The sequence below is a fragment of the Oratosquilla oratoria genome, chromosome 27 (assembly GCF_046742065.1).
Source record: "Oratosquilla oratoria isolate Oo_2021 chromosome 27, ASM4674206v1, whole genome shotgun sequence".
NCBI classification, from domain to species: Eukaryota; Metazoa; Arthropoda; class Malacostraca; order Stomatopoda; family Squillidae; genus Oratosquilla; species Oratosquilla oratoria.
In genome coordinates this window covers 20,030,175-20,056,166 of record NC_134803.1, presented here as the reverse complement: position 1 = coordinate 20,056,166, position 25,992 = coordinate 20,030,175, and the positions used below count along the sequence as shown (strand labels likewise).

Here is a 25,992-nt window from a genome sequence, read left to right as displayed (position 1 = left end):
TTATGTTGTAGAGTTTGATAAGTTCTTGGCCTCTAACAATTATGATAAAGATCTACTTTATCTGTGCCAGGGGTATGCTGCAGGAAGTCAGTGTCTTCCTGACTTTCTAAGTGCAGTTGGCCACACCATTAGACTGGACTTGTAAACCACAAAGGACAATAAACCCACTTCAGTACTGCACCAAATATAAACCTGTAATCGCTATATGTTGATGGAAGAAATTGGTATTGAATTTTGTAATTAATTAAAAACTAAGATATGAAAGTTTGTATATTGTTTGTGTATTATTGCTGTAATAAATTTCAATATATAAAAAAAATCCTGTATTATTGCTGTAATAAACTTCAATATAACTAAAAAATCCTGTATATTATGTTATTAGGTTTGTATATTGTGTGTATACTATTGCTGTAATAAACTCCAATATAACTAAAATAATCCGTTGGTGAGCAAATATCCTATTTGTCACTTGTCCGGTGAGCAATTATCCGGTGAGCAACTGTCTGTACCCGCTACTTCCTTGCCCACGCGTGCAAGACGTAACAGACGTAAGAACACCTCACACATGTCCAAACCGGCAAAACGGAAAACCAAACACTCATTCAACACCGACGAGAACTCATCGTCTGAGACAGACACCTTACCCCTCATGGAAGAATTCAACCTTCAATCCACTCCAGTCTTACAAGTGTTATCCACCTTCATACCCGGGTGTAGGACAGCTGCTCACTGGATAGTTGCTCACCGGATAATTGCTCACCGGAGAAGTGACAAATAGGACACTTGCTCACTAAAGATTTTTTTTACTTTTCTTGACCTTGATAACAAACAATGATTATTAAAAACTAAAATATGAAAATTTGGATATTGTTTGTGTATTATTGCTGTAATTAACCTAAATATAACTTAAAAATCCTGTATATTGTTTGTTATCAAGTTCAAGAAAAGTAAAAAAAAATCTTTGGTGAACAAGTGTCCTATTTGTCACTTCTCCGGTGAGCGATTGTCCGGTGAGCAACTGTCCGTACCCGTTCATACCCACATCAACGCTTTCTGCAAAGTTCACGGGACCCTTTCGCGTTCTTGACTTTCTACACAAAGATAACGTCAAACTTTTTCCGTGAGATCTCGACCTCCAGCATATTCCGTTACCATCTCCAACAACCACTCCGTCACAGGATTCCTCTACCTCCTCCCCACCAACTCCTCCTATTCCTCTTCCTAGATACAGCTTACGTAAAAGAGCCACAATGTAACATCATATTATCTAGGGAACGGAATTGTATCTACTTCCACATGTATTCCTTCTACTTCATCATGTATTGCATCTACCTCATCACGTATTGTCTCTATTTCCTATGTCTTACATTTAACGGTGAATTACAAATGTCTCTCTACGAGAATATTGGTGTGGTTAGCGACAGGTAGCGGATCCGATCAATCTGCTGCAATCAAGACATACTGCAAGAAGATGTATTGCAAGAAAGTGACGTCCTAAAGCACATCACAGCAAATTACACGAAGTTAACTTTCGCTCCAGCACCATGCACGCAAACGCGCGCACACATTTTAGTATTAGTGCTGTAATGGACCACCAGCAGACCAGACCTTCCCACGATAATGAGGGAGAGAGACCGTTACTCTAACTCTCTTGGGCTGGGAGTTGGGTATGTGTGTGTGTAAGGTCACAGCATTGCCCATAGATTGGTTATATATGAACTCTAAGCTCTCACCCGGGAGGTAATAGATGTCGATCACGTGTCCAACACGCAATCCAAGACTATGGGGAATCGCACACATAAACACACACTAGCACATATTCATATTTACCCCCATGTGATTTTAATCAGTCACAGGAGACACGTGGGCAGTGAGTGAAAGGGTTAGACAACCTATAGTTCATGACACAAGCCCTGTGGATCCACTGCAAGACAACCGCCTTACCTTTGCTGTGTGGTGACACCCCCCCCCCTCTACTCCACTCCACCAAGTAGATCAATTTTGTCTAGTGTTTTCCTGAAGAAAGCCTATAAAGGGACTTCTACTTAGATCTTTTTTATTCTGGCTAACGTTAGCCTATTCTATTCAGTTTAGAGGAACACCTCAGGCCAGGTCAGAATTCTTTTTTTTTTAATCCGGCCCCGTAACCACCCGATGACGACTGAGGAAGGCATACAAAAAGGGACCGAATTATATATAAAAAAAAAGACAGGTAATTTTATAAGATTTTTGCTTCAAATTATGTGAAATTAAATGATCGAACACGTCTACTCACCCAGTGCCTACGTCACTGTTCGACGAGACCGCGTCGTCTTTGCAGACGAACACGTTGGCCGGGGCGCAGAGGATCAACTCGACGACGAAGTCGCAGTCAGCGACGACGATGCGAAGATTGTCGACGGCGGCGGCGATGGCGAGAGAGATGACAGAGATGTGGAAGTCCACGACAGCGACGGTGTCTCAACCACAACTAGAGGTGCTGCGACACATCCAGGTGTAGACCTCGTGCATGGGAGATCGTCGAGGACGAGGACGAGGACGAGGAAGAGGAGGAGGGGGAGGCCCGCGCCGAGGAAATGAGAAGAGTGCCTCACACCCTCACTATGCATGGCGGCGCGGTGTTCTCCTGGGACAAGGGGCGGAGTGAACTACTAAGTAAATGTTCGAATTCCTCACAGAAAGGTGTGGTTTTAAGTACCTCCTGATGTGGTACTCCACATCAAGAATACAACTGTGACTACAAGCTGGGGTAGAGCTCTTAATTATTGTTGGGTTACACTGGACGGGTGTAGGACAGTTGCTCACCGGATAGTTGCTCACCGGACAAGTGACAAATAGGACATTTGAAAGGATTATTTTTTTTTTACTTTTCTTTAACTTAATAACAAACAATATACAGGATTTTTTTTAGTTATATTGAAGTTTATTTAAGCAATAATACACAAACAATATCCAAACTATCATGTTTTAGTTTTTAATTCATTATAAAATTCAATACAAATTTCTTCCATCAATATATAGTGATTACAGTTTTACAACTGGTCCAGTATTGAAGTGGGTTCATTGTCCACACCATTAGACTGGACTTGTAAACCACCAAGGACAATGAACCCATTTCAGTGCTGCACCAGTTGTAAAACTGTAATCACTATATATTGATGGAAGAAATTGGTATTGAATTTTATAGTTAATTAAAAACTAAAATATGAAAGTTTGCATATTGTTTGTGTATTATTGCTGTAATAAATTTCAATATAACAAAAAATCCTGTATTATTGCTGTAATAAATTTCAATATAAAAAAATCCTGTATTATTGCTGTAATAAACTTCAATATAACTAAAAAATCCTGTGTATTGTGTTATTTAGTTTGTATATTGTTTGTATATTATTGCTGTAATAAACTTCAATATAACAAAAAAAGAAATCGTACATACTATTTGTTATTAAGTTCAAGAAAAGTACAAATAATCCTTTGGTGAGCAAATGTCCTATTTATCACTTGTTCGGTGAGCAATTGTCCGGTGAGCAACTGTCCGTACCCGACGCTGGACATATAGGAGCAGTGAAGTTATTTACTGAGATAGGTGTCGGGGGTCTTGTATTAGTATTAGTATCAGTATTAATGTTAGTATCAGTATTAGTACTAGTATTTGTATTAGTATTAGTATTGATATTAATATTAGTATTGGAACTAGTAATAGTATTGATATTAATATTAGTATTGTATTAGTACTAGTATTAATATTAGTAATAGTATTAGTATTAGAAGAAAAATAAAGGATTGAGCATAGGTTTATTAACGTGGCATATACAAGTACATAGAAGGGGAAGACAGATTTATACTGTTGAGAGGAGAGATGTATCATTGTTATGGGAAGGAAAAAAAATGAGAGGTAATGTCATTAATGTTACAGTGATTACAATAGTGTGTGTGTGTGCATTTGTGTGTGTGTGCGTGCGTGTGCCTGTATTTACCTAGTTGTATTTTACGGGACGAGAGTTATGCTCGTAGTGACCCGTTTTCGTATCTCTCCGCATCCAGTTTATTCTTAAAATCTTGTATAGTTTTGGCACTCACTGTTTCTCCGTTTAGTTTGTTCCAGACATCAATCACTCTATGTGGGAAACTATTCTTTTTCATATCTCTTCTGGAATTGTTCTTCTTTAGCTTCTTTTCGTGTCCTCTTGTTTCTCTTCTGTTCCATTTTAATAAGTCTCTATCAGGAATTTCCATCCCTTTCATAATTCTGTAAATGGCGAACAAATTGCCTCTTTCTCTTCTCTGTTCCAGTGTTGATAGATGTAATTTCACCAATCATAGTTCATATGTCAAATTTGATAGTGTAGGTGCCATTTTTGTAGCTGCTCTTTGATTTTTTTTTTTATTTTTTTATTATTATTATTTTTTTTTAGGAATGTCCCCTGTGGGGCTACAAGGAGAAGGATGCATAGTCCCAATCCCCATCCCTTTCTTCTCGCCTCTTACGATCCAAGTGGAAATACTTGGTGGCAGTATTCTTATCCCCCACCACAGGGAAGGTAGGTGAAAAAGGAAATGAATATTCAGAGAAATTGTACAGGACAGTAACAAGGGGTTGGGGGACAGCATAACGGAGGGACAGTCGTGGTATAAAAGTGTCATAATTTCTCTATGAACAGAGTTTTCCTCTATCACAGACAAAAGGATGTATGGCTCTGGTCCGTAGGGGCACTTCATATAGACCCTAAAGTATCAACTGCATGCTACTTTGCCACAATAACATGCAGCCAATACCCCAGACGGGGGGGGGGGAGGGCAATACTCCAGACGGGGAGCCAATACCACAGAGTGAACTCTTTTAAATGAAAAGGAAAAGGAGAAGGGGTACAAGAAGAAGCTGAAGGAGGAGTGGGAGGGAGTGAAGGATAGAGTAGAGCTAGGTGTGGAGGAGGAATGGGGATGGTTCATGGAGGGAGTCACAAAGTGTGCAAAGATGGTGTGTGGAACAAGAAGGACAGGAGGAAATAGAAGGAAGGGTAGTGAATGAGGAAACAAAGAAGGTTGTAGAAGAGAAGAAGCGAGCTTTCACAGATTGGTTACAAAATAGGACGAGGGAGTCATATGAGAGGTACAAAGAAAAGAAAAGAGAAGCAAAGAAAAAGGTAAAGGAGGCAAAGAGGAGAGCAGATGTGAAATGGGGTAAGAGTATGACAGAAAATTTTGAAAGTAATAAAAAGATGTTTTGGAAAGAAATTAAGAGAGGAAGAGGAGGCAAATCAAGTAAAGAAGAAAAGGTAAAAAGTGCAGATGGAGAGATGATAATGGAAGAAAAGACAGTAAGGGGAAGATGGGCAGAATATTTTAGGGAGTTGCTAAATGTGAAGGAGGATAGGGAGGGAAAGATAGCTGCAGTGGGAAGTGCTAAGAAAATGACCGTGATGAGTGAGGAAAATGGAGGAGAAATAAGGAAGGATGAAGTGGAGACAGTTGTTAAGATGATGAAAGCAGGTAAGGCAACTGGTCTGGATGGATGCCATGCAGAATGAAAAAAAAAGGAGGTATAGTGATGGTGGACTGGCTGGTGAGGTTATTTAATGTTTGCTGGAGAGAGGGTAGAGTGCCGGAGGACTGGAGGAGTGCCTGTATAGTTCCACTTTACAAGAGAAAAGGGGACAAGTGTGAATGTAGTAGTTTCAGACGGATTAGTTTGTTATGTGTAGTTGGAAAGGGTTATGGGAGGATCTTGATTGAGAGGATTACGAGAGGAACAGAGGGAGTAATTGGTGAGGAACAGTGTGGATCTAGGACGGGTAGAGGTTGTGTATATCAGATTTTTGTGGTAAGACAGATATGTGAGAAAGCTATAGGAAAGGGGAAGGATGTTTTTTGGGCTTTTATGGATCTGGAAAAGGCTTACGACAGGGCAGACAGGAAGGCACTGTGGGAGGTTTTGTAGATATACAGGATAGGAGGAAAGCTTCTAGGAGCTGTGAAGAGCTTTTATGGGAGTAGTAGAGCTTGTGTCAGGATTAGAAATGGAGAGAGTGAGTGGTTCGAGGTAAAGTTGGGACTTCGTCAAGGATGCGTTATGTCGCCCTGGCTGTTCAACTTATTCATGGATGGGGTAGTATGAGAGGTAAATGCAAGGGTAGTGGGTCAGGGATTGGAGATGGTTAAAGAAAATGGAGAAAAGTGGGAGGTGAGCCAGCTGTTGTTTGCGGACGACACTGCACTTGTGGCAGGATCGGAGGAGGGACTGAAGAAGTTGGTGACAGAGTTTGGGAGTGTGTGTGAAAGAAGAAAGCTGAAGATAAATGTGGGTAAAAGTAAGGTGATGAGATGTACAAGGGGTGAAAGTGGCAGCAGACTGGAAAAGAGCATTAAGGGAGAGCGACTGGAGGAAGTGGATAGTTTTAGATACTTGGGTGAAAATGTGTCAGGAAAAGGTGGAGTGAAGGTGGAGGTAGAATGTAGATTGAGAGAAGCGAGTAAATGCCTTGGTGGATTAAAGAGTGTAATGAGGAATAGACATTTGGGAATGGATGCTAAGAGGAGACTGTATGAAGGAGTGATTGTGCCAACAGCACTGTATGGAGCAGAAACATGGAACATAAGAGAGGAAGAGAGGAGTTTGAATGTGTTTGAGATGAGGTGTCTGAGAAGTATGATAGAGGTTACTAGGCTGGATAGAGTGAGAAATGAGGAGGTGAGGAGCAGAACAGGGGTGGAAAGGGAGTTGGGATATAGGGTTGATGAAAGAGTATTAGGATGGTTTGGACACATAAGAATATAAGAATAAAGGAGAGTGCAAAAGACCATAAGGCCTACACTAGGCAGCTCCGTATCCATCACCACCTGTCGTCCCCATCCATAAAGTTGTATAATCGTTTTTTAAATTAACTGATAGTTTCAGCGATTACTACATGGTTACTAAGTTTATTCCATTCATCGACCACCCTATTAGTAAACAAATTCTTGCCTATTTCCTTCTTAAATCTAAATTTGTCCAGTTTATACCCATTACTGCGAGTCCTGCCTGTTGTTTTATTATGATGACCTTGTTTGCATCTCCCTTGTTATAGCCTTTGATCCACTTGAACACTTCTATTAGATCACCCCGCACTCTGCGTCTTTCCAGAGAGTGTAAGTTTAGGTGCCTAAGCCTATCTTCGTAAGGCAAATTTCTGAGTCCATGTATCATTTTGGTCATTCTTCTCTGTACTGATTCTAGTGAATTTATGTCTATTCTGTAGGACGGAGACCAAAACTGTACAGCATAGTCAAGGATGGGTCTAACTATCGCTAGATAGAGTTTAATAATTACCTCTGCACTTCTATTCGTTACCGTCCTAGCAATGAAACCTAATGCACTGTTAACTTTATTTCTGGCGCTAATGCACTGCTTCCTGGTTTTAAGGTCCGGACTCACCAGAACTCCCAAGTCCCTTTCGCACTCAGATTTGTCTAAAAACGTGTTATCTAAGATGTATCTATTTTTGGGGTTGTGTAGCCCTACGTTTAACACGCTACACTTAGAGATATTGAAATTCATTTATTAAGATCATCCTGCAGAATCTCTGCGTCGTCTCCTGACCTAATTAGGCATCCTATTTTAGTGTCGTCCGCAAACTTACTAACATCACTATTTATCCCATCGTCCAAGTCATTTATGTACATAATGGACAACAAGGGACCCAAAACCCAGCCCTGGGGGGACCCCGCTAGTAATATTGCCCCACCTAGATTTTATTCCATTTATGGTGACCCGCTGTTTTCTGTTACTAATCCAAGCTCTAATCCATTCTAACACTTTTCCTCCTATGCCATGGGCTTTGATTTTATTTAGTAGTCTCTGGTATGGCACCTTGTCGATTGCTTTGCTAAAGTCAAGGTAAATAACATCGTAATTTTCATTGTTATCTGACGCCTTATATACTTTAGTGTAAAAGGATAGATGATTAGTCACACATGACTTACCCTTGGATAAACCATGATGTGAATCACGAATTAAATTATGCCCTTCGATGCGTTCTCTGAGTCTATTTATTATTATTGATTCGAGCATTTTTCCTATAACCGATGTCAAACTGACTGGCCTGTAGTTGCATATGGACGATCTATCTCCCTTCTTAAAAACAGGAACAACGTTTGCCTGCCTCCAAGCAGTTTGCACAAAACCAGTGTCTACCGATTTATTGAATATTTCAGTTAACTAGTCGCAGATTTCAAATTTACACTCCTTAAGCATTCTTGGAAAAAATTCGTCTGGACCCGGAGATTTTGTAGCTTTAAGTCTTTCAATCTGCTTGACTACTTCTTCTTTACTAATGCTGATATTAGATAGACTACTTTCTTCATCCCCTCTGTAAATCGGATCGCAGTCAGGTACTTTATCTAACCTCTCATTAGTAAACACAGATAGAAAATAATTGTTAAACTCCTTACTCATTTTATCCTCCGATTCTATCATGTCATTTTCATCGTTTTTAATTGGTCCTATTCTTTCTTAAATTCTTGTTCTATAGAGGTGAAAGAAACCCTTTGGGTTGGATTTTGCTTGAATGGCCACCTTGATTTCATAATTACGTTTCGCTGTACGTGCATTCCTTTTAACCAGCTTTGCCATTTCGTTATATCTTGATCTAATTGATCTAAGGTGTGATTCCCCGTTTTTTATTTTTATGTAAAGTCCTCTTTTCATTCCGATCTCATGTTTCAATCTGTCCGTCATCCATTTGGGAGTATTACTATTTTTCCGTATTGACTTTAGGGGGACAAATGTGTTTTGTGCATTAATAATTAGATCAGTTAGATTATTTTAGGAAATTATCCTGTACCACATCTAGGAATTTCTTCGCTGCATGATCTCCTATTAAAGTTTCCCAGTCAATGTTTCTATAATTAAAATCTCCCATGATCACAACGTTTTTGTACTGGGACGCTCTGTGAATTTCATGAATCAGGGGATCAGTCTGCTCAATGCTGAGGTTAGGAGATCTATACAAGACGCCAATAATAACTTTCTTATTCTTGCCTATAATCTCTACCCAAATAGATTCCGTACAGTCCTCTTCCTTAATCGAATTGTTGATAATACAGTTCAATGTATTTTTAACGAAAAGTGCTACACCTCCCCCATTCCTGCCAACCCTATCCTTATGAAAAAACTTATATCCTTCTATTTCGATTTCCGGATGGAAATGTTTATCAGCCATGTTGATCCAGGATTCAGTAATAGCTATAATATCAAAATTTTCTACGCATGCTTTACCTCGCAGCAAATCAATTTTGTTAATTATGCTCCTGCTATTGTATAGTAAACCTTAAGTTTATCTTCCCTCCAGCTGCTTTGGTGCTACTTTTCACAGTCCCTCTCTAAGTTGCTTCTAATGCCTAAACTATATTCCGATATTTCCCCCCATGGAAAGAATGAGTGAAGAAAGACTAGTAAAAGAGGTATGGAAGGCAGATGTGGAGGGAGTGAACATGAAGGGACGTCCTAGGATGAGGTGGATGGATGGGGTGAAGGGGGCTTTGGAGAAGAGGGGAATGTCTGTTGAGGAAGGACGGGAGAGGACAGAAGACAGGGGTGAATGGAGAATGGTTGTATATGGATGATGTTGTGATTGCATGAGGTGAAATGGGCGGGGGATGGGGGGTGAGGTAGTATGTGTGAGCAAAATTTGACGCAGCCCGAAGGGATTTCTCCCCGTCTTCTCCTTTTATGTACGGGGGGGACGAAGAGGGGGGGTCGCCGATTTAATGAAGCTGCCTTGCTGTGGATGTGCTGTGTCTTACGACACTGCTTCTGACCCAGGGCAGTGGATAAGGTGCAGGGATGACCCGTCATCCAAGAGGTGCTAAGATAAGAGGGAGGGTGGAAGGGTGTGGAGTGTATTCAGGGATGGAATGGATGGGAATGATTTTATGCCTTTTCCTTTTTGGCTACCTCCCTTGTACGGGGGAAAAAGCCTTGGTATGTATACGTACTTTATTTTATTTTATTATACCCCCCCCCCCACATACGCACACGCACACGCACCCCCCCCTCACACACACGCACACGCACACACACACACACACACACACACACACACACACACACACACACACACACACACACACACACACACACACACACACACACACACACACACACACACACATCTCTTCGCTGCCACTACCCTGGTCCGGGTTCGAATCCCGCCCAAAGCTGAAATAATTTTAGTATCGCTGTGCTGTGAGTTGTTACTCCAACTCTCGTGGGCGGGGAGTTAGGGGTGTGTGTGCGTGCAAGGTTACAGCATTACCCATAGATTGGTCATATTGAGCTCTGAGCTCTTTTACGGAAGGGAAATAGATGTCGATCACGAGCCCAACCCGTGATCCAAGACCATGGTGAATCACACACATATATGCACACAAACAAGCATACACACACAAACACACACACATACACACACACACACACACACACACACACACACACACACACACACACACACACACACACACACACAAACATGCATACACACACACACACATAAACACACGAAATACACATCCACACACAGACACCCACCCACAGACATATAAGCACAGACATAAACATACGCACACACACACACACACACACACACACACACACACACACACACACACACACACACACACACACACACACACACACACACACACACACAGACACATGAATATGTAAGAGTATGCAGGGAGAACAAAAGAAACTATGAATAAGACATAATAGAACAATGTAAGGACCAACCAAAACTATTCTATAGATATGTGAACAATAAACTAAACGAAAAAAAAAAGTGAAACTATGTCAAAGGAATATGAAATACACAGAAGATATAGAAATGGCTGAAGTCATGAGCAAACGTTTCAAGTCGGTGTTACCAAGAGAAAATATACAGCATTGGGATGAAGGGAGTGAAGTGAGATCCCACCCCATCAATAAGGGAAATAATACATACATGCATACATATACCAAGGCTTTTCCCCCCATACTAGGGAGGTAGCCAAAAAGAGAAAGGCATAAAATCATTTCCACCCATTCCATCCCTGAATACACTCCACACCCCTCCACCCTCCCTCTTATCTGAGCACCTCCTGGATGACGGGTCATCCCTGGACCTCGTCCACTGCCCTGGGTCAGAAGCAGTGTCGCAAGACACAGCACATCCACAGCAAGGCCGCTTCATTAAATCGGCGACCCCCCCTCTCCGTCCCCCCATTGCATAAAAGGAGAGGACGGGGAGAAATCCCTTCGGGCTGCGTCAAATTTTGCTCACACATACTACCTCACCCCCATCCCCCCACCCATTCCACCTCATGCAATCACAACATCATCCATATACAACCATTCTCCATTCACCCCTGTCTTCTGTCCTCTCCCGTCCTTCCTCAACAGACATTCCCCTCTTCCCCAAAGCCCCCTTCACCCCATCCATCCATCTCATCCTAGGACGTCCCCTCATGTTCACTCCCTCCACATCTGCCTTCCACACCTCTTTTACTAGTCTTTCTTCACTCATTCTTTCCATGTGTCCAAACCATCCTAATATTCTTTCGTCAAACCTATCTCCCAGCTCCTTTTCCACCCCTGTTCTCCTCCTCACCTCCTCATTTCTCACTCTATCTAGCCTAGTAACCCCCATCATACTTCTCAGAAACCTCATTTTAAACACATTCAAACTCCTTCTCTCTTCCTCTCTTATGCTCCATGTTTCTGCCCCATACAATGTTGTTGGCACAATCACTTCTTCATACAGTCTCCTCTTAGCATCCATTCCCAAATGTCTATTCCTCATTACACTCTTTAATCCACCAAGGCATTTACTCGCGAAAAGAGACAATGGACCAAATAATGAACCTTGATGTCAGGAAATCGCATGGCCCGGATGGGATTGCAAACTGGATACTAAAAGAATGTAAAGACGAACTAATAGACAAAATATATAATGTAATAAGCTGCTCACTCAAAGAATGAAAAATATTGGAAAACTGGAAAAAAATGCGAATATCGTACTAATATATAAAGGGGAAACAAGGAAGACCGAACAAATTACAGACTGGTCTCCCTTACAAGCACGGTAGCCAAAATTTGTGAGAAAAAAAAAAAAAAGATAGTAAAAAAAAAAAAAAAAAAAAAAAAAAAAAAATGGACTAAACATCTGGAGGAGAACAATATACTAAATCAGAGACAATTCGGATTTAGACGGGTAACTTCATGTGCCACAAATTTGATCTGTTTCTACTCAAGACTAATAAATATAATACAAAAAATGGACGGATAGGCTGATTGTGTTTTCCTAGACTTACAAAAAGCTTTTGATAAATTACCAAACAAAAATTATTAAGAAAACTGGAAACCATAGAAGGGATACAAGGTAAACTACTGAAACGGATGGAGGATTTCTTGCATGGAAGAAAAATGAGAGTAGTGCTCAGAGATAGGAGTTCTACTTGGGAAAAGGTGATTAGTGGAGCTCCACAGGGATCAGTATTGGCTCCAATAATTTTTGCTATTTATGTAAATGATAAGGATAAGGTTATGGAATCTTACATGAGATTCTTAGCAGAGGACACAAAATTGCCGAGAAAAGAGAGTACTGAAACGGATTGTGAGTCGCTGCAGAGGGATCTGAACAGGGTTTGGGAATGGAGTCAGAAGTGGGAAATGGACTTCAACATTAAGAAATGTAGCATAATGTAATTTGGAAAAAGTAGAAAAAAAAGAATATTAGGACAATATCAAATCTGTACAAATGAAGTAAAGAAAGTGGAATCTGGGAGTAATCATCGCAAAGGACATGTCCCCTGATAAACAGATAAACAAAATTGTCGGGAAACCTACAACTTGGTAAGATCAATAAAAGTAGCTTTTACCTATTTAGATGAAGAAATGGTGAAGAAAATACTACTCACACTGATAAAGCCAAGACTAGAGTACGGAGCGACACTATGGTCACCCAGTACTAAAAAGAATATAAAGAATATTGAAAAAAATTCAAAGAGGAACTACGAAGATGCCCCAACACTTTCAAAAGTGTCATACAGGTAGAGATTGTCAGAACTGGAATTACCGGCAATGGAACAAGGAAGAGAGAGAGGTGACTTGTTGACCATCTATAGAATCACAAGAGGCATAGAAATCCTTCATGGAGAAGAATTACTAAATTAGGATAAAAAAAATACAAGGGGGCATAAAAGGAAGCTCAAAAAAGGACAGTTGAAGAGACCTGAAAAAGAATAGCTTTCCTCACAGAGTGGTGGATATATAGAACAAATTGGACGAAACATTATTGTGTACAAAAACTATACACGAATTTAAGAGCAAATTAGACACTGCGAGATACAAAGACGGGACGCCACGAGCGTAGCTCCGTTCCCGTAACATACAATAGTAAATACAACTACTGTGTGCGCGCGTGGTGTGTGTGCGTTCACACGGCTACGAACCACTCATTGACTTTTATCAGGTGTAAACAAGTATCATGGCCAACCTCCGATCAGAAAGGGTGGCGAATTATATATTCATTTTTGCAATCACACCGCGTCAATTAACCATTTGCACATTTTCACCATTTGTGATCTGAAGCTCTTTTATCGGCGTACAATGGGCCTGCTCTCCGGTGCCAATCAATCCTGCCGAACTCAATGAATGGACTTTAATTTTTATATAAATCTAATTTATGTAACAACCATTTTTGAAATATTCATCTCTATGCTGGTCGCGATTCGAATCGCAATCGAAACGACGCCCATCACTTATTTGTAAATTATGTATAGATATATCTATTTTTACTTTCTCTCATATACCTAATTCGTACACACACACACACACACACACACACACACACACATATATATATATATATATATATATATATATATATATATATATATATATATATATATATAAGACAAATGTGGGTTAAAGTAAGGTATTGAGATGTACAAGGTGAAAAAGTGGCAGCAGACTGGAACTGAGTATTAAGGGAGACTGGAGGAAGTGAATATTTTTAGATACTTGGGTGCGAATGTGGTGGGAAAAATGAGGAATGGACGTAGAGGTAGAATGTAGATTGAGAGAAGGAAGTAAATGTTTTGGGGAATTAAAAAGTGTAATGAGAAATAGACATTTGGGAATGGATGCTAAGAGGAGATTGTATGAAGGAGTGATTGTGCTGATAGCACTGTATGGGGTAGAAACATGGAACATAAGAAAGGAAGAGAGAAGGAGATTGAATGTGTTTGAGATGAAATGCCTGAGAAGTATGACTGGATAGAGTGAGAAATGAGGAGGTGAGGAGGAGAACGGGGGTGGAAAGGGAGTTGAAAGATAGGGTTGATGAAAGAGTATTGGGATGGTTTGGACACATGGAAATAATGAGTGAAGAAATATTAGTAAAAGAGGTGTGAAAGGCAGAGGTGGAAGGAATGAACATGAGGGGGCGACTAAGGATAGATGGGGATAAAAGGGACATTTGTTAAAGAGGGGAATGTCTATTGAAGAACGACGATGGAACACAGAAGATAGGGGCGAATGGAGAATGATTGTGTATAGATGATGCTATGATGCATGAAAAGGAGTGGGTGGGGGATGGGGGAGTGAAAAATAATTTGACGCAGCCCGAAGGGATTTCTTGCCGTCTTCTCCTTTTCGGCATGAAAGGACGGAGAGGAGGGTCGCCGATTAAATGAAGCGGCCTTGCTGTGGATGTGCTGTGTCTTACGACACTGCTTCTGACCTAGGGTAGTGGGCGAGATGCAGTGATGACCCGTCCTCCAGGAGGAGCCAAGGTTTGAGGGAGGAAGGAGGGTTAAATGGGAGTGGAGTATGTGGGGATGGAATTGGTAGGAGGTGATTTTATGCCTTTGTTTTTTAGACTAACTTCCTTGTAAGAAAAAAAAAAAAAAAGCTTTGGTATATGTATGTATGTACGTATGTATGTATGTAGATTTCAAAAGTCCACCACTCATTAACAAGCTATATAAATCGTTAGTTCGTCCACATTTGGAATATGCTGTTTCCGTATGGTCACCGAATCTCATTAAAGACATTGACAGACTGGAAAAAGTACAACGGCGAGCCACAAAACTGATTCCAAATATCAAAAATAAATCATACGAAAATCGACTAAAGCACATGAATCTGTTTTCCCTAAAAAAGCGTAGACTCAGAGGTGACTTGATACAGGTCTTTAAGATTTTAAAGGGAATTGACAACATCAAAAGTGAAATTTTTTTCACATTGAATGAGAATCAGACAAGAAACAATGGTCTCAAACTATCCGGAAATAGATTCAATTTGGAAGTAGGTAGAAACAACTTTGCCAACCGTGTAGTTAATGAATGGAATAAACTTCCTGCACAGGTAGTGCAATGTAGTTCAGTTCGAAGCTTTAAGAATCATTTAGATAAATACCTAAGTAAGATGGTGTAATGATAATAATTTATGTTATATTATTTGTTTTTGTTTTGTTATAATTTGTCTGTGTGATTTTAATTTATTATTAGTTATATGTCATTTTATTATTATTTACTATTTACCTGTTTGTTTATTATTTAACTATACCTATGCATTTGTTTATGTATTTTATTTGTTATTTACATTATTATAGTTTTTTATTTATTGTTTTATTATTAATGATTTTTTTTTTGCATCCGACCTAGATATGGATCAAAAGGTCTCCTGTCGGCATGCTCCGCCTTTGTAATCCTTTGTAAATGTATGTATGTATACATATATGTATGTATGTATGTATGTATGTATGTATGTGTGTATTTATGTATGTATGTATGTATATACATACATACATGGAGAGGATTACTGTTGGTGGACCAGAATCTACATGAGGTTTAAGACCCAGCGGAGTGAGAGAGTGATATATATATATGTATATATATATATATATATATATGTATATATATATGTATATATATATATACATACATATATATATATATAGACATATATGTATATATATACACATATATATGTATATATATATACATATATATATATGATGAATGGTTTTGACAGATGAGAGACTGGGTGGAGGAAGAATAAGCGAAGATGGGCTGGAACTTTTTATTGCTTATACGTTTCGACCGACTCGGTCTTCTTCAGTAAGCTGTCTACAAACAGTTGGACCACATATTTATACATCCGAGGATGGGAACAAGGACAGGTCACCCTTTCCCGTATCAAGCATACGTTTCCCAATTGTATTTATAATTAATCTACTTGTTGCCTCTGACAAACAAACAAAACCTTCCCTGTCATTGATGTTTTCATAATAATTAATGTAGGCAGCTTCAACAGTCTTCCTCATGTCTCTCCTTAATCCCGTGTGTAGAACCTCGACTCCATCCCAGTGGGGCAAATGTCCAGACCGGTCAGCATGTTGGACGAGTGAGTTAGAAGTCCTGTGTGACCTCAAGTCTCTTTTGTGCTCAGCTACGCGTTTCTCGACGCCTCGACCTGACTCACCGTAATATGAAGATGAGCAACTACCGCAAGGAATGCGATAGATGGTACTGAGGGCGTTTTGGGACAGTCCTTTTATATTCTTGGTCTTGACCATTTTTCCAATTTTGGAATTGGACGTCCTTGCTATTTTTATCCCACTCTTCCCAAGAAATCTGTCAATGCCTTCAGTTTTTTTAGAGTTAGGAACCGAAATATACTGTACCTTATTATCCTCGGACGACTGGACATTTGGTCTCATGAAAATGTTCCTAGCCACTCCTTTCAGCTTTTTAATCATTCCCCCTGGATATTTTAACTTCTTAAAGGCATTAGTTATGTAGGCTAATTCATCTTCTAAAAATTCCTCACTGCAAATCCTAAAAGCTCTGAGGAAGAAGCCTATGAGCACGCCGGTCTTCACTCGCTCGCTGTGTCCTGAGAAGTAGTGCACAAAGTCATCTTTGTTGGTAGGTTTTCGGTACACTGAGAATCTTACTCCTTCATCCCTCCTGTGCACCAACGTGTCAAGGAATGGTAACTTATGGTCGTCTTCCATCTCCACAGTGAATTGAATATCTTTATGGACTCTATTGAGTCTACCTAGCTTATGTCCAATGTCGATATTCTCCGGCACTATCACAATAACGTCGTCCACATACCTTAGCCACGTGGTGCCTCTACCCATGATCCTTCTATATTCGTCTTCCTCCAACGTTTCCATAAAAAGACAGGCTAGCACCGCAGAAAGAGGACTTCCCATGGCGAGACCTCTGTGTTGTTTATATTCCTTACCATTGAACGTAAATACACCGAATTTTACACATAGGGATATAAGTTTAACATAATCACTCCTGGGAACTGGTAATTCGTCATTACTAAGACTGTCTATGACTCTCTTGGCGGCAACTAACGCCTCCTCCACGTCGACATTTGTGAATAAGGCCTTCACATCATAACTAGCTAACTTCTTACCATGGAAATCTAAATCGTTCAGCCTGCGGATGAGGTCAGAGGAATTCCTCAAATGAGCGTCACTTATAGATCCAAGGGTTCCCGAGAGTGGTTTGGCTAGACGCTTGGCCAACTTGTGCGGAGCACTCCCGATCCCTGAAGTTATGGGTCTCATAGGTATTCCTGTTTTATGAACTTTTGGGAGGCCGTGCATCAAGGGGGGTCTCGGGGCCTCTTCCAACAGGCCTAACAATTTCTTACCTTTGACAGATTTTCGTAGGATATTCCTGGCCTCGATCTTAAACTTCTCTGCTTCGTTGTCCGCGTTTCCATCCGGTTTTCTTTCGTAAGTGGTGTGATCGTTCAGTAGATCTAGCATATTATCTAAGTAATCATTCTTATTCATAACAATCACACCCCCACCTTTATCAGCTTGAGAGATTATTATGCTATCGTCCTGGCTTAGTGTGTGTAGCGCCTCCTTATACCTCCTCGGAATGACACAAATGTTAGATTGGGCTAAGGCTTTATAGCAAGCGACCACTCCTTGAGTAAAACCTTTATCCGCATCACGATCCCTCCACTTATAGTTGCAGTTTATGAACTCATTGAAACCTTTTCCGTTACCTCCGATGTCAAACTTTAAACCTAGTGAGAGTACTTGCTTTTCTGTGCTGGATAACCGTCTGTCTGAAAGGTTTAGAACCAGGTCTAAACGTCCTACTATGTTCCAATCGCTGACCTCACACAGACGAGCTAGTTCGCGCTTTAACTTAACACTTTGAACCGTATACTCCTTGGCTAACTTACGCGATAACCAGCCGGGTAACGCGAGACTATCTATATCATGGTGCAACTCGTTCACTTTATCCTCAAGATTTTTGCATGCTTCCTCTAGGTAAACTCTTGCACTTTCAGTAAAAGGATGTTTGTCACTTCTCAGTTGTCTTGGGGCTGATTCCGGGAGAACCTGTTCTTCTAGGCAGTCCATAAGAAACCGTCCACGGAGTGTGTAACTTGCGATCCGACGCTGTCTGTAGTATTCCTTCCACATCTTCTCTCTTCCACCACCTCTCGACATATTTGATGAATGGTTTTGACAGATGAGAGACTGGGTGGAGGAAGAATAAGCGAAGATGGGCTGGAACTTTTTATTGCTTATACGTTTCGACCGACTCGGTCTTCTTCAGTAAGCTGTCTACAAACAGTTGGACCACATATTTATACATCCGAGGATGGGAACAAGGACAGGTCACCCCGCCGGCTGTCTGGGGATTCCCTTTCCCGTATCAAGCATACGTTTCCCAATTGTATTTATAATTAATCTACTTGTTGCCTCTGACAAACAAACAAAACCCCAAAGTAGTTTAGGTCACAGCCACCACATGGGATTCTGTAAAACATGCTGTTGTTATTATGTTCGTTTCTACTCTTACCTCTCACTACTTCACCTATCTTCGCACTGGATGTACTGGCGATCTTCATCCCTACTCTGCGGAGCAAATGTCCTAACTCTTCTGTGTGCTTGGAGTTGGGAACTACAATGAAGCCACCTTCCTTAATCTCCTTTTTCTCATCATTTCTCTTTTCCATTATTTTAAGAGCTATTTTCTTCAAACTATGGAGTAACCCTTCTGGATATTTTAGTCCTGAGAACACTTTAAAAATATATTTGATTTCTCTGTCAATATGTTCTTCACTACATACCCGGAACGCTATGAGAAAAAATCCAATTATTACTCCTCTCTTTATCCTTTCACTATGTGCCGAAAAGTAGTGGATGAGGTCATTTTTGTTGGTAGCTTTTCTGTGAACCGAGAAACCCACCGTGCCGTTATCCTTCCTCCAAATTAATACATCCAAGAAAGGTAACTTTTGATCCACCTCGTGTTCTACTGTGAACTGAATATCCCTGTCTACCATGTTCAGCCTATTAAGTTTGGTGGTGAAATTGGTTTTCTCCGGGGCAATGACTAGGACGTCGTCTACATATCGAAACCAATGGGTCCCTCTTCCCATAATTTTCATAAAATGATCTCTCTCCAAAACTTCCATGTATAATGATGCTAGGACTGCACTGAGTGGACTCCCCATTGCCAGACCACGCATCTGACAATATTCCTCATCCTGGAACATGAACGGTCCGAATCTGATACACAGAGAGACTAATTCTAAGAAATCATTTTTTCCCACTGGTAAATCCTGGTCATCTATATTACCGATGGCTTCCTTGGCTGCTGTTAGTGCCCCCTCTGCGCAAACGCCCTGGTGATTCATGCGGAGGAATACGGACATTTACCTAACTGGGACGGAGTGGAAATATTAAAACAAGGGTTAGAGAAGAAAAAAAGAAAAATAGTAGAGGCAGCTTTTATAGCATCCCAGCCCTGCTGTAACCATCGTGATGGTTTTATTAAGCTGTCCAAAATGTCCGGCTGGATGATCTTACAGGAGCTGAAGGGAACGATAGGGAGGGAGGGGGTGGGTTAAGGAAGGAACGCGGAATGATGTAAGATATATAACTGTTGATTTCCCGATCATGTTTGTACACTCTGAAGAAGCTCTGTTAAGAGCGAAACGTCAGTTAATAAAACTTCAACGGTTCTCGGTGTTTATCTCACCACCCTGCCACTCATATATATATATATATATATATATATATATATATATATATATATATATATATATGTATATACCTGTGCACGTATATGTGTATATATATCTATGGATGCATATATGTGTTTATATATGTATATGTATATATACGGTACATGTATATTTGTATATACTTATGTATGCATATATATGCATACATATATATATATATACATATATATACATATATATACATATATATATATATATATATATATATATATATATATATACATCTACACTGAATGGTTCCCAGCGATCAATTGATATTATTCAACCACAAACAACTTTTAATTCCATGCCATCGCAATCGAGATTGAAGAATCGCTCGATGGAGACATTTTGTTGGAAATTGAAACGTGGACGAGCCGAGGATTCGAACCCAGCTAACCCGTAACAAAGTTACAGTGACTTAAACCAATGCGCTATCAAGAGAGATATAAGTTGAGTACGATTTTCTTATATTTGTGTGCTCGAATTACATACATCTACACGAAATATCGCGTTCAACCCACCTCCGCTATGATATTGCATTTAGCTAGTATGTGCACGTGGGATAGATTATACATCTACACTGAATGGTTCCCAGCGATCAATTGATATTATTCAACCACAAACAACTTTTAATTCCATGCCATCGCAATCGAGATTGAAGAATCGCTCGATGGAGACATTTTGTTGGAAATTAAAACGTGGACGAGCCGAGGATTCGAACCCAATATCATAGCGGAGGTGGGTTGAACGCGATATTTCGTGTAGATGTATGTAATTCGAGCACACAAATATAAGAAAATCGTACTCAACTTATATCTCTCTTGATAGCGCATTGGTTTAAGTCACTGTAACTTTGTTACGGGTTAGCTGGGTTCGAATCCTCGGCTCGTCCACGTTTCAATTTCCAACAAAATGTCTCCATCGAGCGATTCTTCAATCTCGATTGCGATGGCATGGAATTAAAAGTTGTTTGTGGTTGAATAATATATATATATATATATATATATATATATATATATATATATGTATGTATATGTATATATATATGTATATATATATATGTATATTTTTGGAAATAGACTCAACCACTGGGATTCGAACCCTTGCCTAGGCGGCTTACGTCTTATAACGCAAAGGCCTTACTGTCCTTATAAGACGTAAGCCGCCTAGGCAAGGGTTCGAATCCCAGTGGTTGAGTCTATTTCCAAAAATTGTCAAATGATAAAAATATATATATATATATATATATATATATATATATATATATATGTATATGTATATGTATATATATATATATATTTATACATACATATACCAAGGCTTTTTCCCCCTTACAAGGGAGGTAGCCAAAAAGGAAAAGGCATAAAATCATTCCCACCCATTCCATCCCTGAATACACTCCACACCCCTCCACCCTCCCTCTTATCTTAGCACCTCCTGGATGACGGGTCATCCCTGCACCTTGTCCACTGCCCTGGGTCAGTAGCAGTGTCGCAAGACACAGCACATCCACAACAAGGCCGCTTCATTAAATCGGCGACACCCCCTCTCCGTCTCCCCATGCATAAAAGGAGAAGACGGGGAGAAATCCCTTCGGGCTGCGTCAAATTTTGCTCACACATACTACCTCACCCCCCATCCCCCCGCCCATTCCACCTCATGCATCACAATATCATCCATACACAACCATTCTCCATTCACCCCTGTCTTCTGTCCTCTCCCGTCCTTCCTCAACAGACATTCCCCTCTTCCCCAAAGCCCCCTTCACCCCATCCATCCATCTCATCCTAGGACGTCCCTTCATGTTCACTCCCTCCACATCTGCCTTCCATACCTCTTTTACTAGTCTTTCTTCACTCATTCTTTCCATGTGTCCAAACCATCCTAATACTCTTTCATCAACCCTATCTCCCAACTCCCTTTCCACCACCGTTCTTCTCCTCACCTCCTCATTTCTCACTCTATCTAGCCTAGTAACCCCCATCATACTTCTCAGACACCTCATCTCAAACACATTCAAACTCCTTCTCTCTTCCTCTCTTATGTTCCATGTTTCTGCTCCATACAGTGCTGTTGGCACAATCACTCCTTCATACAGTCTCCTCTTAGCATCCATTCCCAAATGTCTATTCCTCATTACACTCTTCAACCCACCAAGGCATTTACTCGCTACTCTCAATCTACATTCTAGCCTCCACCTTTACTCCACCTTTTCCTGTCACATTTGCACCCAAGTATCTAAAACTATCCACTTCCTCCAGTCGCTCTCCCTTAATGCTCACTTCCAGTCTACTGCCACTTTCACCCCTTGTACATCTCATCACCTTACTTTTACCCACATTTATCTTTAGCTTTCTTCTATCACATACTCTCCCAAACTCTGTCACCAACTTCCTCAGTCCCTCCTCCGATCCTGCCACAAGTGCAGTGTCGTCAGCAAATAACAGCTGGCTCACCTCCCACTTTTCTCCATTTTCTTTAACCATCTCCAATCCCTGACCCACTACCATTGCATTTACCTCTCGCACTACCCCATCCATGTATAAGTTGAACAGCCAGAGTGACATAACGCATTCTTGACGAAGTCCCACCTTTACCTCGAACCACTCACTCTCTCCATCTCTAATCCTGACACAAGCTCTACTACTCTCATAAAAACTCTTGACAGCTCCCAGAAGCTTTCCTCCTATCCCATATATCTGCATAACCTTCCACAGTGCCTTTCTGTCTACCCTATCGTAAGCCTTTTCCAGATCCATAAAAGCCCAAAAAACATCCTTCCCCTTTCCTATAGCTTTCTCACATATTTGTCTTACCACAAAGATCTGATCTACACAACCTCTACCCGTCCTAAATCCATACTGTTCCTCACCAATTACTCCCTCAGTTCCTCTCCTAATCCTCTCAATCAAGATCCTCCCATAACCCTTTCCAACTACACTTAACAAGCTGATCCCTCTGAAACTACTACATTCACACTTGTCCCCTTTTCCCTTGTAAAGTGGAACTATACAGGCACTCCTCCAGTCCTCCGGCACTCTACCCTCTCTCCAGCAAACATTAAACAACCTCACCAGCCAGTCCACCATCACTGTACCTCCTTTCTTTAGACATTCTGCATGGCATCCATCCAGACCAGGTGCCTTACCTGCTTTCATCATCTTAACAACTGCCTTCATATATATATATATATATATATATATATATATATATATATATATATATATATATATATCTATATATATATATACTGTACATATATAAATATATATGTATATATATATATATATATATATATATCTTACCTTCTCACCAGTCTCCTGTAAAACATTAAAGCTTGTCAGTCGTTCTACCTTATGTAGCCCCTCCATCTGATCCTGTCACCATATAGATGCTGGTTTTCGATGTTTTCAATATTCTCTCCCCTGGCTTCCACTGCTCTACTAATGTTGTCCCTCAACCTCACTCTGGGTCTACCTACTGGTCTTGTTCCTTCAGGTCTCCAATGAATATTAAGGATATTTTCCAATCCTAATTCTTTGCTGATGGAAACATTCCGGATTCTGTCTCTTCTGGTGATATTCCTTATTAATCTTAAAACTTTCATTTCTGTTGCTTGAATTTTATTTCCAACCTTGGTGGTAAGCGACCAAGCCTCGTGCCCATATTTAAGTATAGGTCGTAGTGTACTCGTATATAAGATGGTCTTTACTTTCCTTGGCACGTGGCAGTCTTTAATGAGTGGATATAGTAAGTAGAGAGTCGCATTAAACTTCGTGATCCTGTTATTTATCTCAATCAAGGTGTCATTTTCTGTGCCGAAAACTACTGAATATCTAAACTGATTTGTTTGTTTCAAAATTATATTTCCTAATCTCACATTTATGTCTTCTTGATTTCTACTCAGCAGCATAACCTCTGTTTTTCCTTTATTAATTTTCATACCTTTGTATGATAATTCTTCATTCCAAATTAAAATGAACCTCTGTAGCACTTCTCCAGTTTCTGCTATCAATGCCAGATCGTCTGCGTAACCAAATATTTCTCCTTCCGCTCTTCTCGTCACTAACTTTCCACAAGAGTCCATGAAAATGATGAATATGACCGGGGAAAGCACACTTCCTTATTTTACTCCTGAAGTTATGCTAAATCATTCCCCATTTCCCTGCTGGGTCTTAACGCGGCATGCATCGTTATGTACGTGCTTTTTATTGCTCCTTTAAGTTTGGGAGGAATGTTATACTCTTCTTTATCCAAGATGCACCACAAGATCTTTCTGGGAACCCGATCGAATGCCTTTTCCAGGTCGACGAAAGCTAAGTAAACTTTTCTATTCCATTCCCAGTTTTTCTCAGAAAGCATTTTTAAGGCAAAAGTTAGATCGATGGTAGATCTTCCAGGTCTCATATTGCCATTCGTCGAAGCTGTCCTCTACTGTCCCCCTTAATCTCTTCTCTAACATTCTTTCATAAAGTTTTGCTGTATGTGGTATTAAGGCTATTCCTCTGTAGTTTTTACAGTCAGTTTTGTCTCATTTGTTTTCATATATGGGGCATATTATTGATCTATTCCAGTCTTTAGGTACTCTTCCTTCATCCCAGCATTTGTTCAAGATGTCCTTTACCCATAGAATTCCCTCTTTTCCGATGTTTTTAATATCTCAGATGGAATCATGTCTTTTCCTGCTGCTTTCCCAATTTTCATTGTATAAGGATGACTTTATCTCTTCATCGGTAATTGGATATTCGTACGATTCTAAGAATTCCTTTATATTGTGCTCTGGCTCATTTTGTTCTACGTTATTTTGTATCCAACAAGTTTTCGAGGGAGTTTTTCCATCTACTCTCAATTTTCTCGTCGTCTGTTAGTAGCTCTTCTCCATTTCCATCTTTAACAGTATATGATGATAGTACTGATTTCTTTCTGTAATTTTTAGCCAAGTTATAAATTAGCTTTCTAGTTCCTAGTAAATCCTGTGCAAGATCTCTTCCAAATTTCTACCATGTTTTATCTTTTTCCTGGTTCTTTACTCTTTCCGCTTCTCTTCTAGCTTCAATGTATTCCAGTCTATCATCCATTTGCCTTGTTCTCATCCATTTCCGAAATTTCCTCATTTTTATTTTGACAGCTTCTTTGACCTTTTCTGTCTACCAGGGTGTTTGCTTTTACTTTTTACCGTATGTCTCACATTGGACTACTTCCTGTGCAATTTTTGTGACAGTTGAATGGAAGGCTTTCTAGTCCTCATCTAAATCTTCTGTTCTAGTATATTCTGTTTTACTCTCTCTCAGTCTGCGATGGAGCTCCTCTTTACAGCTTTCAATTTTCAATTTTTTTTACCAAGAATCGTTTTGCGGCTTTACATTTTAAAAATTTTGGTTTGGTAAGTTTCAGTTTGGTTACGACCAGCCTGTGGTCTGAATCGCATGAAACCGATGGTATGCTTTTTACATCTGATTTTTGTTGTTGTTATTTGTTAACATTCGATCAATCATGGACTTGTCTGTATATTCATGTTGTATGCTATTCCATCTGTACTAAGGCCATTTATGGTTTTCTTGATGCTCATAAAAGCTATTCACGACACTCATGTTATTCAACACACAAAAATCGAGGAGCCGTGCACCTGCAAGGTTCTTTTCCCCAGTGCTATGCGCTCCGATGACATGTTCTAATCCTGTTCGTTCTTGTCCAATATGTCCATTTAAGTCACCCATTGATGATTACATTATCGTCGTATGGCAAGTCATTTCTAATATTCTGTAAGTCTTCATAGGATATTTCCCTTTCATCTACCGGTCTTCCTTGTTTTGGGGCGTAGACTTATACAAAACTTAAATTTAGTTCATTTGTCTCAATAGAAAAAGCCAAAATCCTCTTATTTTTCTGTTCTGCCATGCTGATTCTTTGTG

At 40.1% G+C, this 25,992-nt stretch overlaps 1 protein-coding gene across 1 annotated transcript in view; it reads right to left on the bottom strand.

Moving 5' to 3' along the window:
* LOC143039764 (uncharacterized) overlaps window positions 1-25,992 on the bottom strand; it is a 353,768-nt gene that overhangs the window by 20,233 nt on the left and 307,543 nt on the right. The window contains exon 7 of the mRNA XM_076210007.1: window positions 2,276-2,623. Within this exon, the coding sequence (XP_076066122.1) occupies window positions 2,349-2,623 (275 nt within the window). The 3' untranslated portion in view covers window positions 2,276-2,348. The remainder of the gene's footprint in view (window positions 1-2,275; window positions 2,624-25,992) is intronic.